Here is a 14,780-nt window from a genome sequence, read left to right on the forward strand (position 1 = left end):
ATTCAAAGTATTCAAGTGTTCTCTAATTGCGGAGCTTGACGTTAAGACAAGTTTATGAAGGGAGAAAGCTGGATTGTTCATGACGTTTTCACAAGATCAGAAATGTACTATGTTGAAGTAGGGAGCATACGATTCAAAAGGATATCATATAACACAGTGGTTCTCAACCTAATTTCAGGCCACGACCCCCCCAAATAATCATATTTGAACTGGGCAGTGTTGGGAAAGTTCACTTAAAATATGAACTAGTTCAAAGTTCAGTTCACAAATTTTAAAATGAACTAGTTCAAAGTTCAGTTCATAATTCAAAATTTTGAACTAAAGTTCATGGTTCAAAAAATGAACTAGTTCAGTTCTTTTTCGTTCTTTTTTTTCAATATATATTTTTAATCGCGATTAATCGCATGATTTGTGTAGTTAATCGCGCGATTAATCGCTTATTAATCGCATATTTTTATTGTCTCAAACTTGAATGATTAACTGAAAAGCAGTGCATTGTATTGTATTGTATATGGAGCAGGATGCATCCGAATCTATTATTTATTACTATACTTTTATTTTTTATCCAATACATTATAAAACCAATGTTATTTATTTAATTTTCTTATACATTATATCCTCTCTGGTGTACATACACAAAGCACCCTATATTTATTATTTCCAGTGGTGTAAAGTAACTAAGTACATTTATTCAAGTACTGTACTTAAGTACAATTTTGAGGTACTTTTACTTTACTAGAGTATTAGCAGTTTTCAGTACTTACTTACTTCTACTCTACATCTCAGAGGCAAATATTGTACTTATTTTTAATTATTTGAAAACTGAAGTTACTAGTTACTATGTAGATTTTGCAAATACATGAATCACTTCAGCCCTATTTAAGTTTTGGCTATTGGAAAATAGCCGATCTACAAGCTCACAACCTATACCTCTATGCTCACAACAGGTCACGGTGCGACACAGTGAGCTTGTAGATCTGCTATTTTCTAAAGATTTTCATTCATCTTGGTGGGAGGCCTACTTTTCTTGGACGCTTTTTTTCCTCTCTGCCAAAAATAGCAGATCTACAAGCTCACAACGCGTCGCGCTGCAACACGTTGTGAGCTTGTAGATCGGCTATTTTTGGCTTATGTTCCCCCCATCTGGGGTTCATGTGGTTAATACTAATGTAATGCATAATAATGTAATGGTGTTTTATTTTTTCATTCATCTTGGCTGGGGGCTTGTCAAAGTGAGTGTATGACACTGTTAACATCAAAAGCCAGGTGCAGAAGTCCACTTTTAATGCCAAAATAAAGTCGGGTCGGACGTCCAGACTACAATACGTTCATTCAGAGGTTCGGGGGCCGGGGCTACCGTCCTAAAGTCGGCTGTAGGCTACGGTGCACGACGCATCAGCCACGGTCCGGACATGTTGTTGTAACGTCCCAAACTCATTTCGCCGTTCCGCGGTGTTTACTTTATTAATTCAGCCCAGCTTCAAGTTAATTTTGTCGGCAGTGAAGCCAAGGAAACAACACCGATACTTTGGAAGAGACACAAGTCAACTTCCAAATGCTTGTGGCCGGGAAATGAGCTTCGCAGAGCGGATAAAGTGTCAGCTCTTCGCCCTGGCCGAGTGGCCGTAACTGTCTGTGCTGTTCACTAGCTGTCGCTGCAATGAGACTGTTCACTCGGAGTCGGTCTCCGCGCTGCGCACATGAATGTGAGACGCCGCCTTGCTTTTCTCTTTTTTTGGCTGATGGTGCGTTCAAGACGTCTCGGAAACACAGAATAGGATGAAATACAACATGACAAACCGATGTAACCATGGAATTTTGGGACACTCTTGAACGAAGTTTGAACGAAGAGAGAACGCCGTTCACAAACGCCAGAATGAACGCGTTCACAATAACGTTCATCTAGCGGATATACAGTACGTTCAGTTCACGTTCGCCCAAAATACGAACGAGTTCATGAACGATCGTTCATTGAACGCGTTCAGGCACAACACTGGAACTGGGGACCCCCAACCCTGACAAGCACATGGAATTGTAGGAGTTGAGGCGTTACATTTAGTTTGACTCTGTCCCACAGATAAATATTGTGAAAACAGCCGATGTACAAGCTTGGTTAGTTTCAATTTGTTTGCCTCCTTCTTATATTATTTGACAATTTGGCCAATGTTTGAACAGTTTTTATAGCATAGTTTGTTGATTACCTTTGATGCAGTAATGGCCTTTTTTTTCTCTTTTCTTTCATTCTGGGGTTTTCTTTTTCTTAAATTGTCACATCACTGTCATCTGGGGGACCCCCCCAAAATCACGTGGGGACCCACAGGTTGAGAACCACTAATAAAACGCACACACACACAAGTTCTAGACGGCTGGCCCCTGCAGTGCCACACCGTAAAAACCTTCGCCATACATCATAACGAAAATCAAACGTTTTAGACGACCGTGTACCACAGCGGGTCAAATTGCCCACTCAAGGCCAATCAATGTCCAGGAAGCACTTTGCGAGCAGTGGAGGCGAGACACCGCAGGTGTCGTTTAGGAGTATGGTTCAAAAACATAATTGGTCTAGCAGCAATCGGATGAAAAACACTATATTTAGGGTTTTGAAAAAGTAGCGTTCTCTAATTGCAGAGCTTGACGTCAAGGCAGGTTTATGAGCTGAGAAAGCTGGAGTGCTCACGAGTAGCACAAGATCAGAAATGTACTATGTTGAAGTAGAGAGCATAAGATTCAAAACTGTATCATAACGCGCGCGCACACACACACACACACACACACACACACACACACACACACACACACACACACACACACACACACACACACACACACACACACACACACACACACACACACACACACACACACACACACACACACATTCTGTAGGTAGTATGTACTTATAATGGTCTATGTTTTGAATTCGTTTTTACAATATTAATTTGCTTTTTCAGCGTCTCATTACATTACAGTCATTTAGCAGACGCTTTTATCCAAAGCGACTTACAATAAGTGCATTCAACATAGGTAGGGAACGAAACTACTAATCACCAGAGGTCGTAAGTGCATTTCCCGTAAAAACAAGCAACCAAGAGTATACCTAGCGCTAAGGTAAAAGTGCAATATATCAGCTATCTACTTTCATAAACACATGAGATAAAATAGCCAAATCAAATGAGCACGAGCTAATAGATCCAATACAACAATAGTTCCTACAACTAGTTAACAACAAGTAGGCCAGGCAAAGAGGAAGGGTAGTGTCTCATCTTTGAATATTCACTGGAGATACGCATGTTAACCACTGGCGGCTTAAACACCACTGTGTATTAGACAAATGACTTCAAACATGACATAGGAGTGTCTATGGGTTGCCCGTAGTGGATTGACACCCCAGGGAGAGGATATAATGAAATAAAGATGATTTCCAGGGAAGGCGCTTTCCTTTTAAATATAAATACATAAATAAATAGTTAGAATACCTGCAGTAAGAATAGTCAATAATCAATTTATTATATTATAGGGGTGGGCAGTGTTGCAATGCTGAATTGGAACGTGGTTGCACTGTGTTTTCAATGGCGTGACGCACACGTCGCGTAACACCTACACAACAGGTCACACAATGGACAATAGGCTCTATGCACAGCAGCCATATTGGAAAGAAATTGGGCCTCTTCTTACTGCCTTCACAGGTGTTACCAATGATACTAATGAAGGGCTCTGTTCCATTCTGGTCAGGGTGCTGATATCGTGCATGTTGGCTCACTAGAAACACTCCATTTTGGTTCCCAAATGGCCCCTTATGGTGGGTGTGTAACTCTGAGAGTGTACAAATGGAACCAAATGGACCCGTACCATTTGGTTCCATTTGTACACTCTCAGAGTTATGGGGGTCCTTGAAAATAAGACAACCACTATGCCACACTAAATGGAACAGAGCTTTAATTAGTATTATTGGTAACACCTGTGAAGGAAGTAAGGAAGGGGCCCAATTCATTCCCAATATGGCTGCTGTGCATGGAGCCTATTGATATGCATCTAGGCTCATTCCTATGTTCATTTACCTGGTGCGAGTCGGGAGCCTTTGTAAACTTTGCTGAGGCGTGAATTTAAAGTAGTTTTAAATCTATGCGTGTGCCTGCGCGTGCTCCTGGTCAAATAGGTTCCGGCACGCCGTGCAAGGCCGTCCCATGAGCAATGCAACCCTGGGGGTGGGCAACTTTGATGATGGAGACGAGGGCCACAATATTTCGACACTCACTCCAGAGGGCCACATTGCATATACTGTCGGGCCATTCTATGTCAACACGCAAAAGTAGCAGAAATAGCCAATCTACAAGCTCAAAACGGGTTGCAGTGTGACGTGTTTTGAGCTTGTAGATCTGCTATTTTTTTTTATTGGAATCCACATTTTTTTGTGCTATTTTGGAATTGGAATCCTGATTTATTTATTTTTTAATTTTAAATGCATTTAGTTATACTTATGTTAACTTTATGAACTTAAATACGAATACATTGGACATAAAACAGACAATAGCATTGTAATACTAGTCACTAAGCTACTGACACAGACTGAAGTAATTAAAGCAGGTCATGTTTGCATGTTTGGAATTGTAACAGCTGAAATCAATAATATATCAGTATTGCGATATCAACCTGCGGGACCGCATTAAGTGAAGGTGGGGGCCGCATGTGGCCCCCGGGCCGCCAGTTGCCCATGTATGGATTATAAACAATTATGAATAAAATAAATCAGCCGTGAGGGTCCATTTCGTGCCCTCTGGACCCGTTCTGTCGGGCAGCTTGCATCATCCAGCCATTAACAGCTCCGGCATCGTGTGTCTGTGCTCACATCTGCCACCGTGGCCGGAACTACAGTAAGGGAGGCCATGTTGCCGTGCAGCAGTTGCCATGGGAACCAGTCTCAGCCTCCAGCCACTGACTCACTATTCTACAATGCCATTTTAAAAAGGAACCCATCGAGTTATACTAGAGCCACGCGTTCATCAGGAGAGAATGCAAGTCAATACTGTGTTCTATTTTAAGCCGTTAAGACCCGGAACACGTCTGTCATTTTTTATTTCTTTCTTTGGCTATTCAAAAATAGCAGATCTACAAGCTCATAGCGCGGCACCGAGTGCTGCCGCTATGAGCTTGTAGATCTGCTGGTTTCTTTTTGAAAAATCTGTTGAAAAATCTCAAAAGTTGTGCAAATCTTTGGATATATACCGTGTATGTTTTTTTGAAGCAAACATTTGTAACTCAAACTTTGCTTCTGGGGGGGTCCCTGGAACAACATATTTTGAGATGGGGGTCCACGGCCAAATACATATCCTTTCGGGGTCCTTGACATGAAAAAGTTTGAGAACCACAGATTATAGCAACATATGTTTTTTTCAAAAAAGGATTTCAGAAGTAAACATTTGAGTCTTTATGTTCGCTTTAAAAAATACATATTCAAAGATTTGCACAATAAATGTTGCCGCTATGAGCTTGTATATCTGCTATTTTTGAAAAGCCATAGAAATCTAAAAATGCATGGGTTAGGTGCACGTACACACACACACACACACACACACACACACACACGCACAGGCACACGCAGGTACCTACCCGTGTGAGTCCATGGTGTTAGCAGCCCAGATGTCTGTCCCAAGGATGTCAAGTGAGCCCTCTCGATTACCGTTCTAGAAAAAAAAAGACAAGAAATATAAGATAAGTACATAATGCACACGCTTCCTGTGAGCTAGATCTATAGTACAAAGCTTTGTGCAGTGTGTGCGCACTGTATATCCTTCTGTCCCTATTTGGGTCGAGTTGCGACACATTGTGCGCTTGTAGATCAGCTATTATTTTTTTTTAACACACTAAGACCAAGAAAGCATCTGTCACTTTTAGGTTTTTAACCACTTCAACCATTATCTTAAACTTTGGCTATTCAAAAATAGCAGATCTACAAGCTCATAGCGCGGCACCGAGTGCCACGCTACGAGCTTGTCTACGTATATATTGGTCGGGCTCTATTCTCTTTCTCTGTACAACGTGTACAAAGATGTGTAGTAAACAGCATTTACTGTACCTGTACTTTGGTGGGGCCCTTGAACTGGTTGTTTCGGCCCCTGCTGCCGGAGCGCGACCCCGAGCCTGGTCTAGAACCTGAGCTGGGTCTGGAGCCCGTACTTTCGTTACTGCTGTGCTCCCATTCATCCTAGAGAGGAGGAGAAAGAACGCCAAATGAGTAAAATACATTATTTATCATTATTGTTGTGCTCCCTAAAAGGGAGCCAGGGAGAAAGAATGTCAATGGAGTAGGCCTGTAAAAAAATGTTACTTGACGTGTAATTGTCACACATTTGTTTTAATTGTGTTTTTGGCATTCGACATGGGAACATAATATCGTTGCTGTCCGGCAGAAACCAGCTAACTCCATTTCGACGCTATTGCATTTTTTCCCCCCATAAATCAGGGCCATTGAACACCCTTTACGACTGTGTGTTGGTAAAACAAATATTGAACCAATGAATGCGCTTCTGACAAAAGCAGCTAACTCCATTGGATCCTCAAACTTTCTGCTAAACCAGCTAACTCCACCAAAGGGGGGTGGAGTTAGCTGGTTTTGCTGACTCCAGGCTCCACCCCCCTTTGACCTCCAACCTCATTGTGAGCTTGGAGGTCCATTCAGCTGTTGATGATGAACAAAGCCTCCTAACTCCACTTGTTTTGTTTTTTGTTTTTTTTCATTTCCTGAAAAATGAACATTTTGGAGATAGCCGGTTCCTGCCGGACAGCAGAGATATGCTATTTAAACCAATTTGACTTGATTATTATGTTTTAAACATTTCATATGACGAGCATCGACCAAATGTGCTTCAAAATAAGAACAAAATGCAATGGTCGACGATGACACAAAATACAAATAATAAAGTGTGTGTTTAAATAACAAAACATTAAGACATGTAAAAGTGCAGGGACAAACAAAAGCGGTTTGTCTCAGGTTTGTTGCTCCATTAGGGCAGTGATTCTCAACCCTTTTCATTTCAAGGACCCCCAGTTCGATTTGCATTAGGCCATGGACCCCCATTTGATATGGATTTTTATCTCTGGGACCCCAATCTACTACACTGTGTGAATGTAACTCCATTAGGCTCCTTTTGTATACTCCAGTGAACTGTACACACACACACACGCACGCACACACGGCAGAGAACAGAAAAGGCATATTCCAAATCAATTGTACTGTATGTCCCTAGGCTTCAGCATGGAGATACACAGAGGTAGAAAGTATGCCACAGAGGTGGCATCAGCACCATGACGATGCAGTGGCAGTCACAGAGGAAAACTCATTCAATGTCACTGCATTCATCACTTTGAACCCCCCCCCACACACCCACACACACACACACACACACACACACACACACACACACACACACACACACACACACACACACACACACACACAATGAATAGACACAAATAAATGGATGAACCCTCACAAACTCAAATACACACACACACACATACACCACTATACTGTAATCACTATCAGCAATATTTCTAAACAAATCATTACCGGTGAGTGTGTTCGTTCATTCACTAAGGCACTGGTTGTGAGCACTGAGCTCTGAGCTTGTAGATCTGCTATTTTTGAAAAATCGTGAAAATGTGCACAAATCTTTGAATACATATATATATATATTATTTTAAACCAACAACTCAAATCTTTACTTCTGGGGGGTTCCTGGAACAAAATATTTTGAGATGGGGGTCGGCGGTCAAATACATATCAAAAGTTTGAGAACCACTGATATATATATCCCTAGGTGGGGTTGGCGAAAGGGCCTACTCTGTGTGGAGTTTGCATGTTCTCCCCGTGTCTCCAAGGGTAGTTAATACCCTCACAAAAACATGTAGTAATCCTGGTCACTATACTGCCTACCCCTGGTCAGCCGGGGCGCATGATGGAGGGGAAGGGAACTGGTTGGAATAACGTCCAGCCAGGGAAAATCCCCCCTGTCAGGTGACAAGAAGGTCAGTTGGCTCTCATGCATTGAAGGAGGCATGAGCTCGGCCCTGGCCTCCCTAGGCTGGTGGGGGGAGTGTAGTGCCCAGGATCACTTAGCAAATTGGCACCGGGTGAAAAAAAGGGTTACAAAATCGAGGGATAAAAATTATTAAAAAAAAGAGAACCACTGATATAGAAACATAAGTTTTTCACAATACTGTTGGGATTTAGAAGACATTTGTAGAATCGGCTTCAGGTCTTAATGGGTTAAGGCACTGGTTCTCAAAGGGGTCCTTGAGGGGGTTCCACGTGGTCCCCAGCAAAATGGTGGTTTAATACATATCAACGTGACAGGAAAATGTTTGAGAACCACTGCACTGGCATACGTTGTGAATCTCCCATGTTTGACAGTACGTTACGGCTACAGCTCTGTGTTCTCAAGACTGCCGTTTCCCTCTGCTGCACATGATTAGCGGTGTGCACGCACACGCACACGCGCACACACACACACATGAGCCTGAGGGACGACAGTCAGTCCAGTCCAGATGCCCACTCACACACACACACACACGCACACACACACTGCGGCAGAGCCAGAGAGCTACAGCACTGTCTGGAGAACCCCGATGAAAATGACTGTTCACTAGTAGAGCAGCACACGTTCTCAAAGCAGGGTCTGGGGGACCCCCGGGGTTCTTGCCCCCCCCCCCCCCAACACACAATATGGCATCAAAACCAGTTGAACCACTTTAGTCCTACAGTACATCGGCTATTTAAAAATAGCTGATTTAAACGCATGATCCGAGGCACTGATTGTTTTCTGATGGGGGTTCAAATCGTATTCATTTGGGGGTCCTTGACATGAAAAGGGTAGAGAGCCACCGCTGCAGATCACACGTGCATACGATACAGTACAATAAGTATAGGATACTGTTACAGGGTTTAACCCATTGAGACCTGAAGCCGATTCTACATGTGTCCTAAATCTCAACAGTTTTCTGAAAAACGTTTGTTTCTATATCAGTGGTGCTCAATCTTTTTCATGTCAAGGACCCCCAGAATTATATGTATTTGGCCGCGGACCCCCATCAAAATATTTTGTTCCAGGGACCCCCAGAAGCAACGATTTGAGTTAAAAATGTTCGCTTTAAAAATATATATATTCAAAGATTTGCACACATTTTCACGATTTTTCAAAAATAGCAGATCTACAAGCTCGTAGCGCGGCACTCGGTGCCGCGCTATGAGCTTGTAGATCTGCTATTTTTGAATAGCCCAAAGTGTAAAATAATGCTTTTTAGCTCAAATCTAAAAATGACACAGTTCCAGGGATAATACCTATAATTGGTCCTCACTAATGCTCATTATGATATGGTACCATTTTTGTCTACCCCGTCTGTGTCTCAGAGGCGGGCTGTGGACAGTTCAGAAACCCGTCTACCAGTGACTGGGATTCCGAGCTAATAGAAACTGCAGTCTTTCTATTCCTGGAAAGTTAGCATGCTATAATGGAAGTTGTTCTTGGCTGCTTTGATAAAAAAATATTGAAATCTTGTTGGGAAAAAAAAAGGTCTGCTAGACCATTTTATCATGAGCATTAGTGAGGACCAATTATATGAAGATAGGTTGAAAATGGTCGCCCTGTGGTTAAAGCAAAAATCTGTAAACATAATTAAAAGATATAGGGGCTAGAGAAGGAAACTAAAAAAACGTTTTACCGTTTTTATTCTTCTTCTAAGTTCTAAACAGGATTACGAGGGATAGGCAAGTCTGAGGTGGTGGGTTTTGAGGTTTTAACAGAAGTGTGGGGGCTGCTCTGATGTGGGCTGGGAGTGAGTTTATGTGACATCAAAAAGACATTGAACAAATACAGGACTGACCATAATAACCAGCATGTCATGCAGAGGTTCATTTTGACTCTGGCAAGCAGAGTGTTTCTGCAAACCTTTGCCACAGAATCACCACCATATGAGGCAATGACAGTTAGCTTAGCTCACTGTTTCTCAACGCCTGGCCCGGGGGCCCATAAGAGGTCCAAATGGACTCTTATGGGTCTGTCACTGTGATAGTGTACAAATGGAACCATTTTGTTTTTAATCATTGGGACCCTAATCTAACACAGAAAGGCTTCAGTTTTAATTTAACTCTGAGTGTTACCCTTACGGGGTCCATTTGGTAAGGGTCCATTTCGACCCCAGACCCTACATTGTGAACCGCTGGTGAGCTAAGCTAACCACTTAAGTCCTATTTTATACTTTGTCGTGTGACAATGACTGACTCGGTCATTGCACACACTCATTTAAACAATTTTGTCCACCTAAATTAATAAAGGTTTGCCAGAAGTTCATTTTTGAACTTGTTACAGCTACAGGGTTTGAGAGTGGGGTGAACTACCCCATGGATATACAGTATAAGCATACACAGAAACACACACAGTTACATACCGGTTTGGATGAGCCGCGTCCCCATGAAGACGACCAACTGCCATCTTTTCTGTCATTGCACTCGTCTGTCCACTGAGAGAGAGAGAGAGAGAGAGAGAGAGAGAGAGAGAGAGAGAGAGACGTAACAATATGAGCAAAATGTCACTTGAGTTGTGAATGTGGGTGGACGGTATAAACCAGGCGTTCTCAAACTTTTTCCATGTCAAGGACCCCCAAATTAATATGTATTTGGCTGCCGACCCCCCATCTGAAAATATTTTGTGCCAGGGGACCCCCATACAATATTATGTGTGTTGTTAAAATTTTTCAAAAAATATTTCAAATCTAGTGGTGGTCAGACCAAGTATGGTCTGGGGGACCCCCATGGGTCATTGAGAGGGTTCCAGGGGCTTCCCTAACAACTCTCACTCACAACACGTCGTGATGCGTTGTATATCGGCTATTTTGGGGGGGATAAATATTAAAAAACACAAATCTTCTCTTATGGGGGTCCCTACTGGCACACAATGTTTTCAGATGGAGTTCCACGGCCTAATACACATCAATATGAGGGTCCTTGACATGAAAATGTTTGAGAAGCACTGTTAAAACCAGTCGTTAAAACACATCTCCCCCCTAGAGAGATCTCTCATCTCTGACTACAGCTGCATTGTGATTTCCTCTGAGCCATTTAGTGAATGTACAGCTGGCACTGTAACCCCACGGGGTAAACTAACCCACTTACAGTTGCCCTGTGTATATATATATAACCTTTATTTAAAAGCTAGGGCGACGGGTAAGGGACGTCAGTTATTTACACACTACTCCTCCATATCTAGACAATATCAGTTGTTCTTTTATTTATTATCCTACATATAATTAAGGAAACCTCTGTGGACAGAACCTGTCTATTATGCCCAGTTCTCCAATTCCAGTTGCTCCTGCTGGAGCAATTGATCTGAATTTGCACACGGCCATTGACCATTAGCATATGCACCAAATAACGACGGCCGTTTTTGAGCGGTGTAGCCGCTCCTATAAGTGGGGTTGGGAATTCGTCTTTCCCTGTACTGTGATTGGCTGACTCTATTCAGACCCTTTGCTTTGATTGGCTAGCGAGACGCATGATGAAATAATAACCATTAAATATCACCACGCACTTCAAAAAATCTTTTTTTTTTTAAGTGATCACTGTGACGACCACTGTTGTTTCTAAATAACACCGCTCACTTCACACTGGGTGTGATTTTTTTTTTATGTAAACACCGGAGATTCGGAAATTCGGACTATGGGAGCTATCGTCGCCATGGTCACAGCCGTCGCCATGGTTATAGCCCCCCCAAGCTATGGGATGAATGATCAAACTGCGCACGGCCAGCTGCCAGACAGACAGAGAACGCTACAAACTTATAAAGGACTTTCATTTACGGCCCGTGTTCACACACACACACACACACACACACTGCATTTCATGAGCGGGAGGGGGCTTTGGATATCATGTTCCTGCCAAAAATGTATTAATTAATTCACCTGAATGGTGGTAATAGTTGCTACTACTACTTTGTTTATGGCTGTTCAGCAATACAAATGCAATGCATGTACACAGCGCATAACCCTAAATACTTTTGAGTGTGCATATTCCCGGACGGGTATGGACTAGTTATATGGAAATGACTTGAAAGGTTCTGAAAAAAGGTGGCTGTACAGGTAGCAGAATGGAATTGAAGCATCATAACATCACGAGTGGAGGAAGTTGCACGTGTACATCAGGGTTTCCGTTAGCCGGTATTTACCGGCCATTGACCGATGAAATGTTTAATTGGCCGTTAAGTATAAACATCACCGGCCACCGTGGGCCGATTGGGAAAATGCTGTTATTAGGCTATTTTATCATTTAAGCCTATTATTAATATTATTTGGATAAAGTAACAACATTGCATGATTGCAATACGTAGTTTACAACCACAAAACCTATCATAATAGTTTAATTCCCGACAGCCTGCTGCTGCTGTGCCGCACAGTGCGCTGCAGTTATCGGAAAGAACAGCCTATTCGTCGCACGATGGTGTCGCGCGTTGAACATATCAGACCTACAAGCTCACAACGTGTCGCAAGGCGCCGCGTTGTGAGCTTGTATGTCTGCTATTTTTTGATACGCAACAACACCGTCATACGGCGGCTGAGTGCGCGGGTCTGGTTCGCTCGGGTGTTATGATAACAGAACTGGGTTCCGAGGTGATAGAATCTGAACCAAGGACTCAATAGGCTCTATGCACAGCAGCCATTTTGGAGAAAAATTGGGCCTCTTCTGACTTCCTTCACAGGTGTTACCAATGATACTAATGAAGGCTCTGTTCCGTTCTGGTCAAACAGAGTCAGGGTGCTGATATTGTGCATGTTGGCTCACTAGAAATACTAGTGGGTCTCAAGGTGTGGTCCAGGGACCCTCATGGTTCCTTGAGAGGGTGTAACTCTGAGAGTGTACAAATGGAACCAAATGGACCCTCCCGGGTCCATTTGGTTCCATTTGTACACTCTCAGAGTTATGGGGGTCCTTGAAATTAAAACGTTTGAGAACCACTGTGCTACACTAAATGGAACAGAGCCTTCATTAGTGTCATTGGTAACACCTGTGAAGGAAGCAAGGAAGGGGCCCAGTTTCTGTCCAATATGGCTGCTGTGCATAGAGCCTATTGACTATAATAAAACACAGGGACCCGAACTCAAACTGTACAGGCTCACTATGGGCCCTCTCAACCAACCTATCCTGACCAGTACTATGGTCAGGGGAGGCCCGCTTATGGAACCCCCTACTGAAATAGTACCGGGGTTCGGGGTCAAACTCCACGGTTGTGAGGGTTAAGAAAAAAAACATTCAAAACGTATGCTTGTTGCTTAGAGCATGCATGAACCATGTATTCATGCATTAGACAAATAGAGAGAACGGTGATACTGGCAGGTGGAACATGTAGTTATCACTGTGACCCCAGTGATAGTGTATTTCCTGTCTGCATGGTAAGAGAGAGACACTGTGAGCTTAATCTTCCTGGAACAAAGAGTTTGCAGGAAGGCACTTAACCACAGCTATCGAACTTGCCACGCTGTGCAAAGGGCACGTTGCAAAAGTAATAAGAGTAAATTGTAGAAGAGTAGTTTTTGTCTCATTGCAACATAATAACCAAATAAGGGAGTTGCATCCATCCTGACCAGACATTATAAAAGAGGTTGCGCCCAAAAGCGGGCATTTCTCTTGGAATACCTTGTGATAACTATCTGAGCAGTTCTTGCATTTTCCCTCTTTCCTATGTTTTGTATTTTCATCCTTTATTAATAATAAAAAGCCCTATTTACTAGGGTAAAAAAAAAAGTTTTGTCACGCTCCATTCTTGATCAAAAGCCATCTGCAGTTTCCCATCGCTTGTAGGATTACGACTGCTGGGTGAGTCTTGAATGTGTTTTCTTGATCGCATAGCCAAATGTCTAATCTGGTGTCATTGGGTCGCGCGTCAACCGTCTGTGTGTGTCCAGGTCTGAGAGATGAACGGAGGCCGAGCGAGGGTCTCACGGTGTCTCTGATGGACTGGCAGGGACACTGAAGTTAAACAGAGGTTGAGTGAGATGACATTGGCTGAACTAAAGCCTGATTACTGATTCACTGAGCGTGGTCTGTGTTGGTGTCCTAACATCAGCGGGGAACGGGGAATGTGCGCCTGTGTGCACACGTTTCACAGGTGCAGGAAACCAGTTCATCTGAGTGTGACGGACGGGGTTCTGTTTACTTCCATGTGTGAAGTCACTCTACTCGAAGTTACTCAGTCTATAAACAGTCAGACAGGGGTAGAATATAAAACAGTTGATGCAGAGATGTTTTATTTGGTTTTGCTATTATAATATAATTCCATATAAATACATACAGCTAATTCAACCGAAACTAGGGATCGACCGATTAGCAGTGATCAAAGAGGCCGAAAGAACCAATAAAAAAAATCATTCATTTAAAAAAAAAAAATCAATATTTATCACCTCGAAAAACTTTTTATATTGTAAATATAGCTCCTACATTTAACAGAATTTCTTATACATTGAACAGAAATGTTAAATGATAAACAATATAGGTCCTGAAATGTTTTGTTCAATCAAATGCAGCATTATAATTAGCTCCCACTTGCATTCAGCAGCACCATGGTGTCACGCCTGTAGAACTATGTGACCATAGGTGTCACTCTCTCAGGAGTTTCATACGAGACATATCCTAGGGTAACACATTACTACGGGTCACGTGTTTCAATATAACACCCACGGAAAAATCAGCGCGTTTTTGCGACCTAGCCTGGTTAACAAGGGGGGGATTCGTGGCG

General features: G+C 42.7%; 1 protein-coding gene across 2 annotated transcripts in view; it reads right to left on the reverse strand.

Annotated features, from left to right (window-relative positions):
• Positions 1 to 14,780, reverse strand: part of ctif (CBP80/20-dependent translation initiation factor) — a 106,462-nt gene that overhangs the window by 67,401 nt on the left and 24,281 nt on the right. For both annotated transcript variants that reach the window (XM_084046618.1, XM_084046617.1), the window contains exons 3-5: positions 10,444 to 10,515; positions 6,074 to 6,202; positions 5,608 to 5,681 (exon numbers count right to left, since the gene is read on the reverse strand). In XM_084046618.1, coding sequence (XP_083902744.1) covers positions 5,608 to 5,681; positions 6,074 to 6,202; positions 10,444 to 10,515 — 275 coding nt within the window. The remainder of the gene's footprint in view (positions 1 to 5,607; positions 5,682 to 6,073; positions 6,203 to 10,443; positions 10,516 to 14,780) is intronic.

This window comes from Gymnoscopelus microlampas, assembly GCF_963454915.1.
Source record: "Gymnoscopelus microlampas genome assembly, chromosome: 21".
In the NCBI taxonomy this organism is placed as follows: domain Eukaryota; kingdom Metazoa; phylum Chordata; class Actinopteri; order Myctophiformes; family Myctophidae; genus Gymnoscopelus; species Gymnoscopelus microlampas.